The following is a 20,435-nucleotide window of genomic DNA, read 5'->3' as shown; positions in this document are numbered from 1 at the left end:
ATTGCAATTCTTTCTGGTTAAAATGCTCTCCACAATGGCTATTGCAAGAAATATACTTCCCCAATCCTGTTTTCCATTAGGAACTTATTTTCTGCATGATCTTTCTATGGATCCTTTACACTTCACCACCTTTTCCTGACAACCCCCTCCCTCTAGCCACCATTTTTGCAGTCAAGAAAGACTGGATGAACCAGTCAACAATATATCTTGAAAACCAGTTGTGGCAGTCATTTTTGGATACTGCACTGCAGTACACATGACTACTCATTCCTCTCCCCTCTCTCCAAAAAAGATTGAGAGTGTAGGTGGTTTGGTTTTGCATTGTTTGTATAGTTGGGTGTAGGTTGAGAATCGGTGGCCATTGGGAAAATTATGAAACCTATGACAAACAGAATTATCCCCATTACTTTGCATTTAACAGCAATTTGATTAAAAGAATGCATTAAGAATGTGAACATTCCAGTGCTTTGTTATAAACAAAATCACTCTACTTGCCAAGCATCAGGAAATGAAAATGATCAGCTCAGCATCATTAGTAAAAAAGACAATTACATTTCAGAAATTCTGTTTTAGTTTTAATAAGGTGTTACTAATAGCATATAAAGGACTCAAAATATTTTTCTCTTGATTATGTTCCTTTAATTATCCAGAGGTGAATACAAATAGAGAGAGAAAGAGAGAGCAGAATTTTGTCCTAAGTATTCATTTATGCATTCTTGACCATTTGGCTATTATGTCAAAAGAGAAATACTGAATCAGACAGGCACACAAGTGGGAAGGAATCTCCAGGCTTCCAGAACAAAGCTAGTTTTGCTAGGTCGTTTAATGCCAAGGAAGGTCAGTCAGGGTATAACCGGGCATAATTAGTACTCCCATACTCAGGAACATTCTTTACTTTCCTGTCATGTGACAACTAATACCAAAGGAAATGAGAAGTTCTTTCCACCTCAGAAATTAAAACCTTTGCTAATCTGAACATGTCAACAAAAAATTCCCACCATGTATCATAAAGAACAAAAGTACGGCTGCTCCCATGAAGATACGATTTCTGATAGTAAAATTTGATCTCTAAAGCCAACACTCAGAGAGAGATGGTATATGAACAGAATCCAGACATTTGCTGATATCTACTTTTAAAGGTAATATTTCAGGTTCAGAGAGTCTGTCAAGCAGAGGACCAAATGATAAAGGGATTGGAGCTGGGTTATAGAGGCATTTACTGAGCTAATATGACCCTGCTCCAGCTTATTTGTAACCAAAAGTTATGACACCTTTTTGGTAACCAACATGAAATGAAGTGATGTTATACATGTGGTGGTGAGTGGAGAAAGAATACTCAGGGTATAGGTGTACACTCCAAAATACTACAAGACATGTTGTTAGTATTGTCAGCAGAGAGGCTAAGTATTGAATAGGTCAAGAGTTCTCCAGTTTTTTTCTAGTGTGGACATTTTGAATACAGGGATTTTCTTCTTGCAGAAACCTCCTCTTCCATTCACAGATGCATAGCATACCTGTGATAATTAAAGAAATTGTGTGTGTGTGTGTGTGTGTGTGTGTGTGTGTGTGTGTGTAAAAGTGATATCAGGAATGCATATTTAGCTTCCTTTAATTCAGTGTTTAACTACTAGAGTGATGACTGCTGCTATGAGACCACACTGCACTCTACAGACAATAATCAACCATCCCACAGATCAGTTTGGGAACCTCTGAATTGGGTCATTTGAGACTGAACTACTTTCTAAAGTCCTATGAGAGGGCCCCCCCGCAGGGGAGGGCTAAAGCACAATAGGAGGGCAGCATGTAAGGGAAGCCTGAATTGCTGGTGCCCTTGCTAAACTGGTTCTGGGCATAAATATAGGACTTTGGTCTTCACAAATGTCAAGGAAAGCACTTTCTACAGTGTTAAAATCACTTCAGTGAGTTTTAATATATTTTTAAAGACCCTGCAATTATTCCTGGAGCCCTGCAAATCTGCAGATATCCTCAGATCATTTTTGGGGATACAGATGGAGATCCGCCCAGGGTTCTAATTATCCCCACAGTTCTTATCACACTATCTCTCTTTCAGACAAGCCTACCATTTCTAAGGTCCCTGTCTGGATATTAGAAACTAATGAACACAAGACAAGTAACTGCCACATAAGAAAGGCTGAATTTTCCCTGCAGTACCTACCCTACTGTATCTTACTCTGCTTCACAAGGGTCCAATCTCTCACCCTTGCAGGAGAGGCACTGACCTGGTCTACACACTAGTGGCAGGAGGCGTCTTCCCCAAAATTGCTTGTGTAGACAAAGCCAAGAAGAAAAACAAGGCTCTCTCCTCTTAACCAATGGATGAGAACCACTACATATGGGAGTTTAACACTTTCACTGCTGCCAGAACATGGAGCTATTCACTAGTAAGAAAAGTTCTAATCTTGAGCTATAAGCCATTGATCCCCACAGAAGTAATGAGACTGGGAGTGCGGAGGAAACAGCATGCACAGCTGGATGCTGGAAAGGGAAGGAAAACTCCATACTTTTCTACTGATACCTGCTTTGATGTGCCAATAGGCTCAGACATGAACAGTGCATCCCAAACTACATCTTTATTGGGACTCTAGACCACAAGTGGTAATTCTACTGTACCCCAAATCCAGTTTAGTTTCTCTCTGTCCTTCCTGCTTCAACAGCAGATCCTTAAAAGTGAGGAGGAAGGAAGTGTGCAAAATGTATGATTTTTATTTCATTCCCCAGATCTGTGCTGAGCAACCTGGAAGTCTACAGCCTCTGCTGGTATTCAGCAAACAAGCAGGCTCTAGTTCTCAGCATATGGCTCCTAGATTGAACTATAATAGCTGGTTTCCATACAGAAGGCTCTAAATTTCTGTAGCAGGATAGACACAAATATCACAGATTTTAGAAAGGGATTGGAGGTTTGCATGGTAAAACAACATCCAGACAAATTAGTAAAGGCAATGATTACACAAAACCAGCCACCCTCCTGCTTCAGGATACAAAATTATCAATGGCTGGGGTGAGAAAGAAAGCAGTGATCCTCCCCCAAAGCACCTCAGGTCAGTGTGGCCATAACTAGCCACTGTTAGAGAACAGATGACTCATTGTTCAGTTCCAGTTTGGCAGCTCCCAATTTCTTTGTCCCTCAATCACCTTACAATAGGAATCTCTGGTAGGAAGATGGGTGGGAAAAACTAGAGAGAAGCCTTCTGTTAGAAAAAGGGGAAAAAAAACTTTTATTGGTGTACATTTTGCAGATTGTTACAGAAAGGGCCTTCAGTTAATCTATCAGAGAAAACATAGGGACATATAATTGTGCTCATACCAGCAGGGCACTAGTCAAGAACAAGTTCCCTATATAACAATACGTAGAGATTTTTTTCAGTTGCTTGACAGTTTGAACTCATTTCTCAGACTTTTTTTTGGGGGGGGGGGGGGGGGGAGAAGAAAGACGACAAGACGACGACCAGGTGAGACTTCTTACCGAGAGGGAAAGCATGGAAAAGAGAAATGCAGATAACTCCCTGATTCCAGGAAGGGCGCAAACACAGTGCCGCTCCCTTGATATGAGAGCAGATCCTCTTAGAATGTAAGTGCTTGCCCACTAGGCATTTAGGCAGACACTAGCCACACCTGAGAGATGGCAAGAGTCAGTAGTCTGCTTTTGCCATCTCCAGTATCCGTTATTATTGGGTTCCAATCCCCAGTCAATTTTGTTCCTTTACACACACACATAATTTAAACATGTAAGATTTTAGAGAAGATTAATTAGTTCTCAATAACAGTGAAGTCCAGAGATGCTTTAAGACCCTTTCCCCAACACTGCAACAGGTACAGCAGCACCACGGGTGAATCACCTCTTCTTGAAACCATACTTCTTGCGCTCGTAAAACAGATCAGTCTTGGAACTTCCCAGATTGACAATCTTAGGGCAGCCATCCCTCTGGATGCAGAGAAAAGGACATGGTTAGAGCTACAGAACGCAGAACAGTCTAGTCATGTAGGCTATCCCACAGCTTGAATGGGGTATGAAGAGTGACCACTCTCCTCCACCTTACAAAACCCTCCTGCAGGCAAACTTCCCTTCTACCCCACTAGCTCAAGACAGTCAAACTGAGGAAGTGGAGGGGAGGAGGGAAGCCTTGATAACACTAACTACGGCATTCTCTTCCTCAGGGAAGTATGAAGAACAGTTTGAATATCATCAGTTTAATGAAAGATGTATAGGGCTCAGAGACTAGATCCTTCTAAGCTAGGATATATGACTTATGAGGACAAAGAGAACAATTTCCATCCAGAGTCAAGAGGCACCTACTTCCATTAAGTATCAACAATTCTTCCTTGAACCCTTAGTTCCTGCAGCCAAAGCAACTCCCAGGCTGTGTCCAGACTCAGGGGTTTTTTCGGGAAAAGTAGCCTTTTCCCGAAAAAACTTCCCCTGCGTCCAGACTCAAGCCGCGTTCTTTCGAAATAATTTCGAAAGAACGCGGCTTTTCTTTCGATGGCGGTAAACCTCGTTTCACGAGGAAGAACGCCTTCTTTCGAAAGTTCCTCTTTCGAAAGTTCCTCTTTCGAAAGAAGGCGTTCTTCAATGTAAATAGGGCTTCCTCGAAAGAGAGCATCCAGACTCGCTGGGTGCTCTCTTTCGAAAAAGCGGATTGCTCTTTCGAAAGATCCGCCTGCAGTCTAGACGCGATCTTTCGAAAGAGGCTCTTTCGAAAGATGCTTTCGAAAGAGCCTCTTTCGAAAGAAGCCTGCAGTCTAGACATAGCCCCAGGGTACAGCTAGCCTGTGGGTTTTATAAACTCCACCGTTTCAGAAGCCCCTGTATTTCTCGTTCCACGAGGAAGAAGGGGGCTTTCAAAAGAGGGAGTTTTTCCGCAATTTGGCCCAGTCTAAATGGGCTAAATTTCAGAAAAGCCTCTTCCGACTAAAAGTATCAGAAAAAGATACGCAAAATACGGAGCACATTTCACGTATCTTTTTCCGATAGATCCTTGCAGTCTAGACGTACCCCCAGATTCCTCACGCTTTAGACACACCAGAATAAAATTTAATTCACTGTAGTGGTCACACAGTCGTTTTGTAGATGCAAGGGTACTCATAGCAAGTGTATATGGAAAGGCCTCCATATCCCAGTCCTGACAACTGGAGAAAAATCCAGACATGAGACAAGGCAGCTAGGAAGAATAAATCAATGGTGCAGCTATGAGTTATGGGAGATGGAAAAATGAAATACAAATCAGAACATGAGCCAAACCCCTTCTCGATAATTAGAGATGGGACATGTACATGTGGCATGCCAGAGACCATTTGCCCATGGGTCACTCAGCCTGGCATCTGTGCACCTCATGAGGACAAAATGCTGCTACTGGATTGGCAACTGCACCGTGCTGAGGGGCTCAGGAACACCCTGTATCCCTGGTTGCTGCATAAACCTGAGTAGATTAGATGAGAAAGCTTCTGGGAAGATGTCATCCACTGCAGAGACCACACCCAAGCTGTAGCACCAGTTCTTGTTATGGGGGAAGAAAAGAGGTTGGACGGGCAGGATGGTAGAGACAGAAGAGTGAAAAAAAACAAAGAAAATAATTCTCTCTTCTCCCTTCCCACTACACCCACACATTTATGCCTACACCAACTAGCCTCTAGCTCCTTCCTTGTGGTTTCACTTTGAACCTCCTAGGTGGGGCCCTTCCAAACCTCTCCTCCCACAATTCAAGGCATCTGTGATAAATCTGGCAGCTTTATTACAGGCTTCAGTTCATTCCTCAACCCCCTGAAAAGGATTTGGCACATGCTCATACCTCCATTCTCAAGAAAGAAATTCTCCCTGAAACTAACAGCTTACCAGGATGACATGACATGATCTTGACCTGTAATGCCAGATGGGGGCATGAATTGAACCAGTGCTCCCCCCAAAAAAAACCCAAAACAAAACAAACAAAAACAGCTCCAGCCACCTTTTTCCTTGGAGGACGTGCCCTACAGCCCATCTCACTCATTTTTTGCTTTCTTGCTTCACAGTCTAATAGAAGCACATTCCTCTTAAATCGATCTGGGGCTGAATGCAAAGCATTTGGGAAAACAAGATTAAGTGTTAAAGCTTCAGACACAGTTCTGTCTGTAGAAGCAGAACTGTCGTCCTAATCATTTGTGTTTATTTTAAAAAAAACCTCTCAAGACACTTTTCCACAAGAGATCGGCATCCACCTTTAATCACTGCATTCCATCTCCTGTTTATTTGGAGGCGGTATTCTTCACATCCTGCTGACTTTGGGTAGTGCAGCTGTACATGATAACATTGCCATGTTTCACCTCAAAAGTGGCTGCGTTTTAGTGGTGTGAGAATAATTTCTGTGCACAGTCATTAAGCACTAATGGGATCCTGCTACAGAAACATACGGAAACATAGCCACCGGAAAGACGCCATTTCTAAGTTGGAACATAGCGTTGGCAAACATGCCCACAGTAGTGAAAAATTCATAGCCAAATAAAATGGGAAAGGGAATTTCAGGTGTTTTGACTGCAATTACCTGAATTAGAATTTGGTTAGGACACCAGAGTCATAACCCATACTCTTATGAAAACCCTCAACAATTTAAACGGCTACAAGTGGCCAGGACTTTTGTGTTTTTCATCTAACCCAAACAAAAAACACCAGTAATACTGGCTCTCCTACAGCACCCCACATACAGGGTCGTTGATTCAGTGTTGACTGGAGTAGAGTCACATGCTTTTTGCACCATCTGAGAATTTCTAAGCCAGTGACCTGACCTTGATAAAGCTTAGCTTGCGAGACCTAGTAAGATAACATTTTAAGTGGCAATGTGTGGATGAAGTGAACCATGTATTTGCAGTTTGTCAAGTACTTTCCAATCCTTTGGGATGAAATGCATGAGAGAAATATCACAGGACTTATTTGTAGGTCTCAAATTTTTACAAAGGTGGATAAGCACCAATATCTTGAAATGCATAAAAGAGAGGAAAAGTGAAGTGACTTCTTTGTGGTGACAGCAAGCCAGTGGCAGAGTTGAGACTGGAGCTCAGGTGACCCAAGTCCCCACTCCATGATCATTCCACAAGACCACAGCTGCCTCTGCATGACTGTTAATAAAGATCACATCCGTTCAACAAGAGACAAAAAGACCACCTTGAAGCACTGCATACAACTTACATCCTTCTCCTGGATGGTGCACTCTTTGCAGTAATAAGCATCAGAGACTCCTGGACCGCCGCAAATCACACAGCGCCCTTGGTACGATCCATAATTACACTCATCACATATGCGCACAAGTGTGCAGGGTCGCACATAGGAGTCGCAGATCACGCATTTACCATCACCTACAAATAGAACACAATACTCAGCTAAAGAGTTTCCTTTGCCAGCATTCTCTCACAGAGCGGATAACTTCTGAGCCAAACAATTCCTCCATACACTAAAATAGCGGAACTGAGTTTGGAAATTCCATTTTGCTGGCATATGAAAGCCATTTTCTACTAGCTCATTCACCTCAATGAAGTAGGAGCCAGTATCTTACAAATTTAATTTTCATTTCTTTTTGATTTGCAATCAGAATCAGAGATTAGGGCCAATCCTCTGACCAGCCAGAATTTTACAAAACTCTTTGTTATATCATCCCACATTGGGTCTTCAAACTTCTTTGATAAATTTAGCATTTGCAAGATGTTGCTGAACTGACAGTAAAAAAGTCTTTAACTATAGGACAGTTAGAACATGGGCAGCAGCAGGCATACTACCACATCAACATGAGACTGGAATACTACCTCCAAAGGATGAAAGGGGAGGTTCAGTCTTTATGACCTATTTGATCCTTGATTTCTAAGAAGGCCAAAGAGAGGGCGGATTTGTGTAGAGAGCCACAACAATTTCTGTTATATGTAAACCTCACAAGGAACTGAGTGAAACCTAGTAATTCATTAGTAGGCCAAACAAACAGTCATCATATACCAGTGACTGTCCGTAGTGTCCTGGACTATCTCCAAATCACTGACCTAGAGCTGAAAGGCTTCATATCTTATTACCAGTCTTCTCGAGTTATCTAATCCCTACCAGCACTAAGGATTCTTATCTTTGTAGTGATGAGGCTTCAGCTACTTCTTATGGAATTTATTCCACCCCCATGTACTCTTGAAATACTTCCCTAACATCAGACTAAATTTCTCCCTCCTCTGCTCCTTTTCCCACTATTTTCTGAGATACAGGTTAGCACCCTTATTTCATTTCTACTGTGTCCATGAAATGACTGTTCATACCCTCTCATTTTCCCGTCTCCTCTTTTACAGTAGGAGAACCATGCCTTTAGTTCTGTCTCTCTTCACATGTCATATCGCTTCATATAATTGTTGCTTTATATTTTCCACATTCATGATTATGACTTGAGCCTCTCTCAAACTGTGCAATTAGCATTTTTTGAAAATTGATTTTTCCACTTTTAAATTACCAAGTAATCCATTTTTATTGCAAAAAGATCATCAAGAACTTATCAGTACAGTCCAAATTCCTTAAATTCTGGCCATAAACCTGTTTTTTATCTACAGGTAGGACTCGCTACTGTACCTTTTCCATGGCGCACACTAATATTTGTGCTTGCTTGGCATCTTCCCTGTGAGTCTATCAAAGTGCTTTCCAAATATTTCTCAATGTAACCTCACAACACTCATGTGGGCTTTCCCATTTCAAAGAGTGATTTGTCTAAATTTACATAAAAAACGTCAGTAGCATAGCTGAAAATGAAATCCAGGCTGAATCCCGGTTTTGTACTCTAACCATCCTCTGCCTCTAACTGTATGACAATGCTCTCACAAAACACCACGTGTAGATGTTATACTTACATTTTTCACACAATCTTCCAATAGCTGCAATAAGTAAAGCAGAAAAAATTTATTTGACAGAAACAATTCAAATACTTTTGTTTTAAATAGATGAACTTTTTTAAAAAAACATTCATTTACTTTTAAATCAAATTAAAATCTAAACTAATTTTACAAAATACAAAGGCAGACTTAAAATAAATACATACGAGTGGTAAGCATATCCTTCTAAGCATACATTTGCCAACATCAGAGTTTAAAGATCAATGTTTTCCATGCAGCATTCAATGGCACACTTACAGAAAAGGGCAGCATTCATTACAGTGCTTCAGGTTTTAGCAAGAACAGGAGAATAACAGAGTCTTATATACATGGGTCATTAGGGATGTAAAATTCTGGTTAATCAGTTAAACATAAGGTTTAAACAGTTAACAGGTTAATCGATTAAGTAGGATCCCAGGTGGGCACTACTCCAGCCTGGCTGTAGCAGCCCCCAGCCCATGGGGCCGCTGGCTCCTGCTTCTGGCAGAGTTCAGTATGTTATCTGAATTAACTGAAAAAGTATTACTATTTGTCTCTAAGATTTCAAAACAATCTACTAAAGATTTTGAAGAGTGTGTGTGTGCAAAATCAAGTCATACTTCAGGATTGCCTGCAGATACCAAATTTTGCATAAATAATTCTGTTGAACACACTACTTATTATACCGGAATATGCTGGGTGAAAGGTTTAAATAATTATTTTTGTTTTTCATTGGAAAAAAAGTCCTGACTATCATGATTAGAGTTCATAAAAAATATTTACTAACAAAATTAAAATCAAGTTGCCTATTCATTTTAGTGCAAAGAAAATGTTTGTTACAAATCACAAAATAATTCAAATTACTTACGGAAAGAGTAATGGAGTTTCTAATTCAAATTTACTATGTATAGCAATTATTCAAAAAATGAATAATATTTGAAGTTTAAATGCTACACATTTAAACTGGTCTTTTACTTATCTTTTACAAGTGGATTAACAACAAATTCTATTACATATATTTAATTTCTTGAACTTTCCTGTAAGTGTAATCTATGCAAAATGACTTTGCCTGGTCAATGATGGACCTCACCTTGCTATTATTAAATAAATAACACAGTAGATGAATGTATGCAGGGTAGGGATTTTAAAATGAGGTAGTAATGGAGTAGTAAAATTGATAGAATTTGTATAGATTACTTGATTAGTTGATAGGGGCTGGCAGCCTGGCTCAGTCCCGGCTCGCAGGGGAACCAAACCCTGCTGCGACTCTGAAATTTAAAAGGCAGTAGGAGGTGGGAAGCAGGCTTTTAAATTGCAGAGCCACAGCGGGGTTTGGTCCCTACGCGAGCTGGGACTGAGCCAGACTGCCGGCCCAGTGGGCAGCAACCCCTGTCCGCAGAAGGTCCCAACTCCCCATTGTGATCCCCTGTGGACAGAGCCTCACCTGCCCTCCCCACCCCATACTGCTGCTTCTGTTAAAGGCAGCAGTAGGGGGAGTGGCACTGTGGAAAGGGTGCTTGGGGGAACCAGCTTTTAAGCTGGCTCCCACCAGCACCTGCTCCTGATATAAAGGCAGCAGGGGAGGGGAAGGGAGAATGCAAGCAGTCGACTCGATTACCCAATGAACCTAGGCTTATTTGGTAGTTGACTAAACATTTACTCTTTTGCATCCCTAATGCAGTGTTCGTGTAGCTGTGTTGGTCTAAGGCAGTGGTCCCCAACACAGCACCTGCGGGTGCCATGGCACCCGCCAGACCATTTACATGCGCCTGCTGAGTGATCGGGGCTGGCCCCGCCCCATGGCGTGCGGTGCATGCGTGGTGCCGGCCCTGGGTGTGTGATGCATGGGGTGTGTTGGCCCCGAGCGCGTGGCACATGGGCTGTGTCGGCCCCGAGCGCGCGGCATATGGGCGGCCCCACCCCTGGGCATGTGGCGCATGGGCAGCCCCACCCCCGGGCGCCCAGCAGCCCCAAAACGTTGGGGACCACTGGTCTAAGGATATTAAAGAGACAAGGTGGATGAGGTAATGTCTTTTATTGGACCAACTTATGTTCGCAAGGAGCATTTCTTCCCCATAAAACAGAACTCTGCGTAAGCTTGTCTTTCACCAACAGCTGTTGGTCTGATAAAAGATCTCACCCACCTTGTCCCACTAGTTAATGGCCACAATAAGTACAAAGCTATAGAGAGTTGTATACCATAGTCACCATCACAGCAAAAAAAACTGTCACCACAGGACAGATACACACCAGGCTGGAAGAGTAAGTTTCAAAGTTAAGCTTCTCACCAGAAAGTTACAGTTCTATTCTGAAAGTTACAGTTCTATTCTGAAAACTGATTCTTTCAAAATAGCAACCATGTTCAAATTTGCTCTTACAACCAAAGCTTTTTTTCCCTACTCAGCCAAATAGCTCTCAATCCAAGAATCAAGGCAACCTCTTTCAGTCTCATGCCCCAACACCACTAAATACATTTACCAACCTGACTTCTGGCCTCAGTTACATCAGATAACTAAGGACAGAACTTTGCCCTACAATTAAAAAAACAAAAAAAACAAAAAAACCCCCAGCATTTCTGATGATGAAGAGACAATGAGAAAACCACAATATTTCCTGCTTGTTCTCTTAGCTGTATTGGCATTATCAGGATAATAGGAGTAAAGAGCATTAAAAAGATATCTGAATACTAAAGTGAACAACTATGACTGTTTAAGCATATACAATAGTCTATTGAGTAAATAGAGTAAAATTCCAATTGTCCGGCATCCAGTGGTCCTCCTGATAGTCCGGCACCAACTGGAACCTGGAAGTGCTCCGGCCAGCCGGACAATTGGAGCTGTTCTCCCCCTGGCTTCCCCAAGTCAGCCGCTGGTCAGTTTCAGCAGTGGCTAACTTGGAGAAACCAGGGGCAGAGCAGCTGGGGTGCTGCCGGGTTTGTCCCTCAGTGACACTCAGGGAGGGTCAGCGCTGCGGGACAAACCTGGCAGCACCCCAACTGCTCTGCCCCCGGCTTCCCCAAGTCCGCCGCTGGTCAGTTTCAGCAGCGGCTGACTTGGGAAAGCCGGGGGCAGAGCAGCTGGGGTGCTGCCGGGTTTGTCCCACGCTGCGCAGTTCCCCGCCGACTCCCCACCCAAGACACCTCATAAGCCCCCTTCCAGTACTCCGGCACAGCTGATAATTCGGCACCCCCTGGGTCTTAAAGGTGTGGGATTATCAGAAGTTTACTGTAGACGTTATATTCATTTTTCAAATAACTGAGGTGCAATTAAAAGTCTTGAAAACCAACAAGGCAGTTAAACCCCATCTGGCCACTTAAGAGGCAGCTAATGTAGAAAACCACCGTCAAACACAAAATTAAAATTAATAGACCCTTATGTTCCTTGTAGGTCACAAGTTGGCAGTCATACAATGAGATGTTAGGTTATACGGGAACACATTATGCAAGCCTGAGCACAAAGGTGAGGCACAAGGCCAAGAGCCCTGGGATAGCTGGAGAAGGGCAGGTGACGGGGTAAATGCGAGGACCAGGCTGCCTCTATTAAGCATTTTGGAGGCGCGTGGCTGCAGCAGTCACCCCAACGGTAGCAACAACTCCCAGCCCGGACAGGCACCTCGCAGCCCGAAGACACTGCGGGGAGGGGGATTGGAACATGCAACGTTCCCGCCAGGCCGGCACAGCCCGTCTGGGGGCAGAGCCAGACACAGGCCTTGGGGGCCCAGACTCCACCTGGTTCCAGACTGCAACGTGCAGCCGCCGCCGGACCCCTCCCCAGAGGCGCCCCGTGCCGGGAAAAGCGGTTCGGGACGCTAGGCCCCGGGGAGTCTCGGGTTCCCCGGCCCGGGGTCGTGGCACACGAGGAGCCAGGAGCATCCGGCCTCACCCACGCCCGCCTGCTTGCGGCAGAAGATCAGGTCCGGATGATGTTTGGCCATTTCTCGTCACAGCGCGAACCGCGCCGCGCGCTCACCGTTGAGCCCTTTCACCCTTGACCTTTCACCTCCAGGTCCTGGCAGGAGCTACGTGACCATCTCTCACAAAGCTGCCCGCACTTCTCAATGGCAAACTCTAAAGCACTCCACAGCCATGTCCATAAAACATCCATCGATCACATCCACTTCCCCCGAGTCCGCCTCAAAGTTCCCTCTGCTAGGCCAGCTATCACATCCCCAGTGTTTGGAATACTTTCCTTCCAGGACCTAAAAAAACCCTCCCACTCGCCTCCAGACTCAGTCGCTAGATGGAGACCACCCTCTTTGCGGCTCGGCCCCGCCTTTTCTCAACGAAGGCCACGCCCACTCAAGAACGTTATTTAAAGGCCGCGCGTGACGTAATTGGAATGCGACCTCATCTTTGTCAGTGAACAAAATGGCGCCGTACTGTGTCCTGGCAGCTCGCTTGCAGGTGACAGCGCCGCGCGGCGAGCGGGGTGCGGCGGCGGCGGCAGGCGGGTGCCGTTGGGCGGCGCGTGGCGGAGGGGACCCGGCTGCCGTTGTCCGTCTCGTGGTGGCTGTTTGAGCCCGGGGCCTCCTCGTTTGGTCCTGTAGGTCACCGCGTCCCTCGCGCCGGCCCAGGCCCTGTTCCCATAGTGACCGGGCTCCCCGCACGCGGGGAGCCGCTCTGGGCGTCTCTGTCCCGAGGTGACACCCCGGCTGCGCTCCCGCCACACGGCCAGGGGGCGGTGTCCTCTCCTCAAGGTGAGGGCAAGGTGAACGGCGAGGTGGGACGCGGAGCGGCAGAGGCCGGAGCGGGGACCACACCGAAAACCTGCCTCTTGTGATCCTGGTCCTGTCGGCCCTGGCCTCGGTTCTCCCTTCTCTGGGCCCCGGTGCTCTGCAGGGGAATGTGCGTCTGCCCCCCTCCCCCAAAGCCCAGCTAGGTCTGCACTCTAGCCTGTGCCTCTAATGACTTCCACAAAAGCAGGGGAATAATTCCTCTTACCGTATAGGAAATGGATCGGTTCTTTATTTTCGTGCTGTCCTAGCATGAGAGCAAGGGGTTAACTGATGGAAAGGGGGTGGTAGGTCAGTTTAAAAATAACGAGAAAATAGTTAACACACCCTGTAATGAATCTGTGGAACTCACTGCTCTCAGAGGCTATCTAGTCTGAACCCCCAAGGTTCGGTTGTAGGACCGGTTTTGTTCAATATCTTTATTAATGACCTGGATGAGGGGATGGATTGCACCCTCAGCAGGTTTGCAGATGACACTAAGCTAGGGGGAGAGGTAGATACGCTTGAGGGCAGAGATAGGGTCCAGAGTGACTTAGACAAATTGGAGGATTGGGCCACAAGAAATCTGATGAGGTTCAACAAGGACAAGTGCAGAGTCCTGCACTTGAGACGGAAGAATCCCAAGCATAGTTACAAGTTGTGGACCAACCAATTAAGTAGTAGTTCTGCAGAAAAGGACCTGGGGGTTACAGTGGATGAGAAGCTGGATATGAGTCAACAGTGTGCCCTTGTAGCCAAGAAGGCTAATGGCATATTAGGTTGCATTAAGAGGAGCATTGCCAGCAGATCCAGAGATGTCATTATTCCCTTTTATTCGGCTTTGGTGAGGCCTTATCTGGAGTATTGTGTCCAGTTCTGGGGCCCCCCACTACAAAAAGGGACGTGGACGCATTGGAGAGGGTCCAGTGGAGGACAACCAAAATAATTAGGGGGCTGGAGCATATGACTTATGAGGAGAGGCTGAGGGAGTTGGGTCTGTTTAGTCTGCAGAAGCGAAGAGTGAGGGGGGATTTGACAGCAGCCTTCAACTTCCTGAAGGGAGGTTCCAAAGAGCATGGAGAGAGGCTGTTCTCAGTAGTGACAGATGGTAGAACAAGGAGCAGTGGTCTCAAGTTGTGGTGGGAGAGGTCCAGGTTGGATATTAGGAAAAACTATTTCGCTAGGAGGGTAGTGAAACACTGGAATGGGTTACCTAGGGAAGTAGTGGAGTCTCCATCCCTAGAGGTGTTTAAGTCGTGGCTTGACAAAGCCCTGGCTGAGTTGATTTAGTTGGGATTGGTCCTGCCTAGAGCAGGGGGCTGGACTTGATGACCTTCTAAGGTCTCTTCCAGCTCTATGGTTCTGTGACTAGAGTTCTTTTAAAAGAGTGAAGAGTTATAATGGATATTAATTATACTAACAAAGCCAGGTAACGGGATCTGCTTCTGGTTACGCCCTGTAGGTGAAATTCTAAGGAATTTTTGTGCATATTATAATATTATGCAGCTAGTGAAAGATCTATGTAAGGATCGCATCACTAACCACAGTGGCACCTCTAATATGGCAGGTATTGTAGCAGCAATTCTATGCAACAGTTTAGGACAAGAAATAAAGAATTAAAACTTCAGGGGGCAACCCTCTTTTCCAGAGCTAAACTAGAGTGGAAATGGCACTGATCTTTAGGTCTGGGCAAAGATGCTGTAAACCAAGGGTGGGGAACCTTTTTTGGATTTGGGGCTGCTGGCCCACAGTAAAATCAATTGAGGGGGTCACATAAGTAAGAAGCAGAAAAAAAATAAACAATCCCTCACTGACATGGCCCTGGACTGAGGAGAGAGACATTTTCCACATTCCCTTCACACACACCAGAACCTTGGAGGGGGCCCAGACTTGTAGATTTGTGTGCTCCAGCCCTGTGGGGAGACTGCCAGGGTGTGTGTGTGAAGCACCAGTGCAGGTTCCCCAATGCTGTGGGGAAGCTCTGAGCCTCGGGCTGGATCCAGGCAAGCCAGGGGCCGCAGGTTCCCCAACCCTGCTATAAACACTAGATACAGGAGAAAAGAGTCAACGGACCATTTGGAGGTCCATCCCTTTGTAGGTCTTGAGGACTGTTTACATGGGCCTGTTTGTGAATAAGGTACAGTGTGAATTCAAACTTCTGTAGCTATTCCAGAATAATTCTGTGTACACAGAGATATGTCTGCACTGCAGCAGCACAACTACAGTGCCGCAGTGTAGAAGCGTCCTACCTAGAAAAAGGTTTTTAGTTGGTGTAGTTAATCCATCTCAACTAGAGGAGGTTGATGGAAGAATTTTTTGACTAACCTAGCTGCATCGTCATTGGGTGCTAGGTCCACCTTACTGTGTCACATGAGGGGTGTAGTTTTGCATAATCTTAAATTGATCCAGCTGGATCATTTCAGTTTTAGTTGATCAGAACTTATTCCAGTTAGTTTTTCCATGTAGATAAACCCTTAAGCTGTTCGGGTATTAGTAAGCTATTGTGAGAACTAACGTGGAGCCTCCTAAAGTTCTCAGGATTTGATTAGGGATGTTAAATTTAGTTTATTAAACTAATCAATGGATTTTCCAGTGACTAGTTGTTAAGCAGGGGAGCTGCAGCAGGGTTAGCTCCCGGCCTGGGAGCTAATCTTGCTGCGTTTCCTCCTTTTAATGTATTAAGAGCTGACAGGCTCTTAATACATTTAAAAGGCTGGTGCACAGCATAGGGATGTTAACTAGCGATTAATTTACTAGATAGGCACTTCTGTGTTCTGCCTTTAAAATGTACAAGAGTTTCAGTGGGGGCTCTTGTGCATTTCAAATTTAAAATGCTCCATGGAGCCCAGGACCAGCGGGAAATCCTGCAGGCTCCAGTCCCTGCTGGGGACTCTTGTACATTTCAAAGCTGTCAGCTGATCCCGGGCTCCTTGTGGCACTATCGCTTAGAAGTAGCCCCCTGTTTCCCCCCCCTTCTTGCTACTTCTATCAGATAGAGGCAGCGGGGAGAGGGCGGGGGAGAAAGTGGCTAGTCGACTGGTCCTAATATCTTTAACGGTGGGTGGGTGGGGTACCTGACATGAGCCAGGAGTCAGCTGTCCTGGCTCACGCTCGGTCCCCCTACCCCGCTGCACTTCTGATTTTTAAATGTATTAAGAGCTATCTGGCTTTGAAAAGCAGAGGCGCAATGTCTGGGACTGGGTGCAAGCTGGCAATGTGCTGATTCCTAGCTTGCGCCTGGTCCCCACTGCATCCATACCCCCGTGGACACGGTGCTGGGGGAGAACCGGCTTTTAATGGGGTTTTTTTTATCCCTAGTTTTAGCAAGACACAGGAGCTTCTGACAAGTTGTGATCTTTGAGCCTTGCAGGAGGTGATGGCTGTCAGACTGAAGAGTGGATTGAGTGTTCTTTCCTCTCTTTGCAAAAGATTAATGTAAATAGGAAAGTAATGTTGTATTTGTCCTAGCCTATATATTTATAATAAAAATGTGTTTTAGAGGTTTGGGTCTGTGTCTGTCTAGGAGTTCATTTGTTCAAGAACTCCTCCTAACCAGCAAGAGCTAAACCATAACCTTTGGTGTGCAGTTTCCTCTTATCCTAACTTAAAGCAAGGTCAGGGTTTGTTTGTGCTAGGAAACTGGTATGTGCCTGGAATTTGATAGTCTTCCATAACATGGAAGCAGGGTGGGGAGGGATGTGATCCTCATACTCACCATGGGGGACAGTGAGCATGGGGAGGCGCTATCCTGCAGAGTGACTACTGGGGGTAGCCACATCACCAACAGAGTAGCCATGCACAGATGGGGCTCTGCCATCTTGCCTGTCACTGATAGTGGCCTCCCTGTCTAAAACCCATCCCCTGGGAGCACCACTTGAGCTGGTTGGCCAGTCCAGCCACAGGACCCACTGCCCTCTCTTCTCTCCTCCCCTCCACTGCCCCCTTCCCCCCCACTGCCTGCACTGCTGCACAGCTTCTCCCCCTTGGATCTGCTCCTGGCACATCAGTCGGGGGTGGGGGAAGGAGAGAAGCTGGTGCTGGCTTAAAAGCCGTCTTAAAAGCAGCTGGCTTAAAAGCTGGTTTCCCCCAGCACCGTCTCCGTGGTGCCACCTATCCTTCCCCACCCCATCTCTCTTGCTGCCTCTGTCAGAGGCAGCAGGAGATAGGGAGACTGCTGCCAAGCAGTTGGTGTTCGCGACCGCCTGGGCTGGCTGTGGGCAGGGGCTCCCAGAGCCAGCGCAAGCCAAGACTGCTGCGCCTTTGCATTTTAAATGTAGTAAAAGCCACTGGGCTTTTATTACATTTAAAATGCAGAGCCACGGTGCCGGCATAAGCCAGGATTGGTCAGTCTTGGCTAAGGATGTTATATTGCGGTTAATTTACTAGTTGAGTAGTTGATGGAATTTCCATGAACTACTCAACGAGTCGATAAGAGGAATGTGGAAGAACCCACTGGGGGCTCTTGTTCATTTCAAAATGGAAGCACACTCATGGAGCCCAGAGGAAGCACATACCCATGGTGTATGAGACTGAGTCCCCCATTGACTTTGGGGTCAGCTGGGGACTCCCTAGCTTATCCTGGGTTCTGCAGAAATGCTGCGCAGAGCCCAGAATCAGCTGGGGAGTCTCCGCTGACCCCAGGTGGCACTGCCACTTTGAAATGCCACCTGGGGTCAGCACTGCACAGCTGATTCCGGGCGTCCCTTTGAAGTCCTTCCCTCCCCCTTTGCTGCCTCTGATAGAGTCGGAAAGTGTGTGTGTGTGGGGGAAATCTACTAGTCTTTAACACACTTTGTCCTGGCTCAAGCTGGCTCTGGGAGCTACTCCAACTGTGGCTCTGCAGAGTAGCCTTTGTCAAGTAATCGTGCAGTTGATTACAAATTGTATCAACTACAGGATTAACCAAATAACCGCTCTTTAACATCTGTAGTACTTGCACTTTGTTCTGTGGTTGTATCCCAAACCATATCCACCAAATTGTGGTGAATTATTAACTGAAAAGAAGAGTCCAAGTTGATGCATTTTAATGAGTAGCTCTGTGACTTGCACCTTTTAAAAGTAGTATTCTTCACTTGTACCTTTTATGTTGTTCCCTAAGTGGCATGTGCTTTAATGATCGCGAAGACTTACTTTTTGTATTAAAGTAGTTCATAGAAGCTTTGACTGGGATCCCCCCTCACACAAAATGGCCTATCAAGGCTGTTCCTCACTCTAGCACTGAGGGTACGTCTAGACTACATCTTCTTTTTGAAAAAGGATATGCAAATTCTGCGGGAATTTGCATAGTTTCTTCCATTTTCGAAAAAGTGATCAGAAGAAGATATGAAAATTCCATGGGAATTTGCGTATCCTCTTTCGAAAATAAAACGTAGTCTAGATGTACCCTTAGAGTGCAGAAGGCGGGGGTCCGCAAGAGACCTTAAAATATCTTGGCACTAACGGCTTCTGATTAATATTAAAAAAAAAAAAAAAAAACACCTTCCCAAGGTCAGATTCCTTGACCTTGGGCGGTACACTGCCAGCACTCAAAGGCAAAAACCCCTTGCAAGCACAGGAAGACGCACTTGAGAATTTCTTCCTGTGGGGTAATCCCAAATTCCTTAACTGTCTCCTCAGGAGAGAGCTTGAAAACAAACTAATTGTTTAATAGCTTACCTTTAGATTCAGGCATGTGCAACAGAGCTTCCTGCCTTCCAGGACACTGGAATCAGATCATGGTTTTAAAAAGGTGATTTTTATTAACCAAAGAAGATACAATTGTAAAGTACACATGGTTATTAGGCATTATAGAGCAACTAAAAATAGATTAAAGTATAGTGGGATTCAGTTTTAGCTACAGTATATGGGGGGAGGTAAATAACTTTATCGTGGCTATAAACATTCCCTGTCTTGCTCACATTTGTTGTTCTAAGGCTCAGTTTTTTTCTAGACATGGCTATTTCTGACAATTCCATGCCTGATTCCCAAGGCTTACTTAAGCTTTCCCTGGATCTTATTCTGAACTCACACAAGACTGAAGCAAGTAGAGCCTGTTTTTCAATTCACATCTCTCTCTTCCCATTGGCTCTCCTGGCTTCCTGCCAATACTTCCTGGATACCAGCTGTTTCTGGGTTTAACTCTTTACAGGCCATTTAGTTACTAAATGGCTGGGATGCCTAGAAAAGGGCAGTGCCCCTCTCAGACATCACATTGCCAGAGTAGTGGTACAGATTTTTTTTATATATAAAAGGACAAATGTATATTGTTGGGGGTACTGTTACAAACTGCTTATACAATCAATTTAAATGTGAATCCCAATCTTCTTAGATTCCTTGTAGCTTTTTCACTTATCTGATATTTAGAGGACAATACAATCTTTGGATGCTGTGAATCTTATTTATAATCTTGCTTCTGTAGCTCACAGTTCTTTAATGAGTATTTCAGAGTCTGGTATCAAGATTATCTTAAGAATACACCAGAGGGTAAAAATAACAAGGTGGTAGCATGAATTTGGGTTGGAGTTCTTTGCCTCGCACCAGAAAGTTTCATAATGAATGAATAATTAAGGATAAAGGTGAATTCTAGGAGTAAGGAAAAATGCTCAGATATTACAATAAGGGTTTATTACAGCTTCAGCCCTTGCCATTGTTATCTCTTTACATGACACCAATGCTGGTGAAAGTTGACAACACATGCCTAAGAAATTTGGATACCCATTTCCTATTAATTGCAATGTAAATTGGATATCCATATCCCTTATGCAGCTTTAAAAAACTCTGCCAATGGCCATCTAATCATGAGTATGGTTAAGATTTTGTCATGGTTATTTTTAGTAAATCAGGGATAGGTCCCAGGCAATAAGCAAAATTCTCAGAAACCTGTAACCTGT

At 44.9% G+C, this 20,435-nt stretch overlaps 2 protein-coding genes across 2 annotated transcripts in view; one reads left to right on the top strand and one right to left on the bottom strand.

Annotated features, from left to right (window-relative positions):
• Positions 1 to 1,894: 1,894 nt before the first annotated feature.
• Positions 1,895 to 12,892, bottom strand: PHF5A (PHD finger protein 5A). The gene is made up of 4 exons (XM_006123967.4): positions 12,738 to 12,892; positions 8,857 to 8,880; positions 7,178 to 7,344; positions 1,895 to 3,943 (listed from the first exon to the last, which is right to left on the bottom strand). The coding sequence occupies exons 1-4, from the start codon at positions 12,787 to 12,789 to the stop codon at positions 3,854 to 3,856; spliced, it is 333 nt and encodes a 110-aa protein (XP_006124029.1). The 5' UTR covers positions 12,790 to 12,892; the 3' UTR covers positions 1,895 to 3,853.
• A 211-nt stretch (positions 12,893 to 13,103) lies between these two features.
• The window catches only part of ACO2 (aconitase 2), a 31,991-nt gene continuing 24,659 nt past the window's right edge, over positions 13,104 to 20,435 (top strand). The window contains exon 1 of the mRNA XM_006123968.3: positions 13,104 to 13,258. Within this exon, the coding sequence (XP_006124030.1) occupies positions 13,223 to 13,258 (36 nt within the window). The 5' untranslated portion in view covers positions 13,104 to 13,222. The remainder of the gene's footprint in view (positions 13,259 to 20,435) is intronic.

This window comes from Pelodiscus sinensis, chromosome 1 (assembly GCF_049634645.1).
Source record: "Pelodiscus sinensis isolate JC-2024 chromosome 1, ASM4963464v1, whole genome shotgun sequence".
Classification (NCBI taxonomy): domain Eukaryota; kingdom Metazoa; phylum Chordata; order Testudines; family Trionychidae; genus Pelodiscus; species Pelodiscus sinensis.
This window is presented reverse-complemented; position numbering and strand designations above follow the sequence as displayed.

Bases quoted from the DNA above. Each gene is read 5' to 3' on its own strand.
- PHF5A (XM_006123967.4), bottom strand. From the start codon at position 12,789: ATGGCCAAACATCATCCGGACCTGATCTTCTGCCGCAAGCAGGCGGGC. The intron at 8,881-12,737 runs GTGAGGCCGGAT...TACTTATTGCAG, and splicing joins CCGCAAGCAGGCGGGCGTGG to CTATTGGAAGATTGTGTGAA. The intron at 3,944-7,177 runs GTAAGTTGTATG...CTCTGCATCCAG, and splicing joins GCACCATCCAGGAGAAGGAT to AGGGATGGCTGCCCTAAGAT.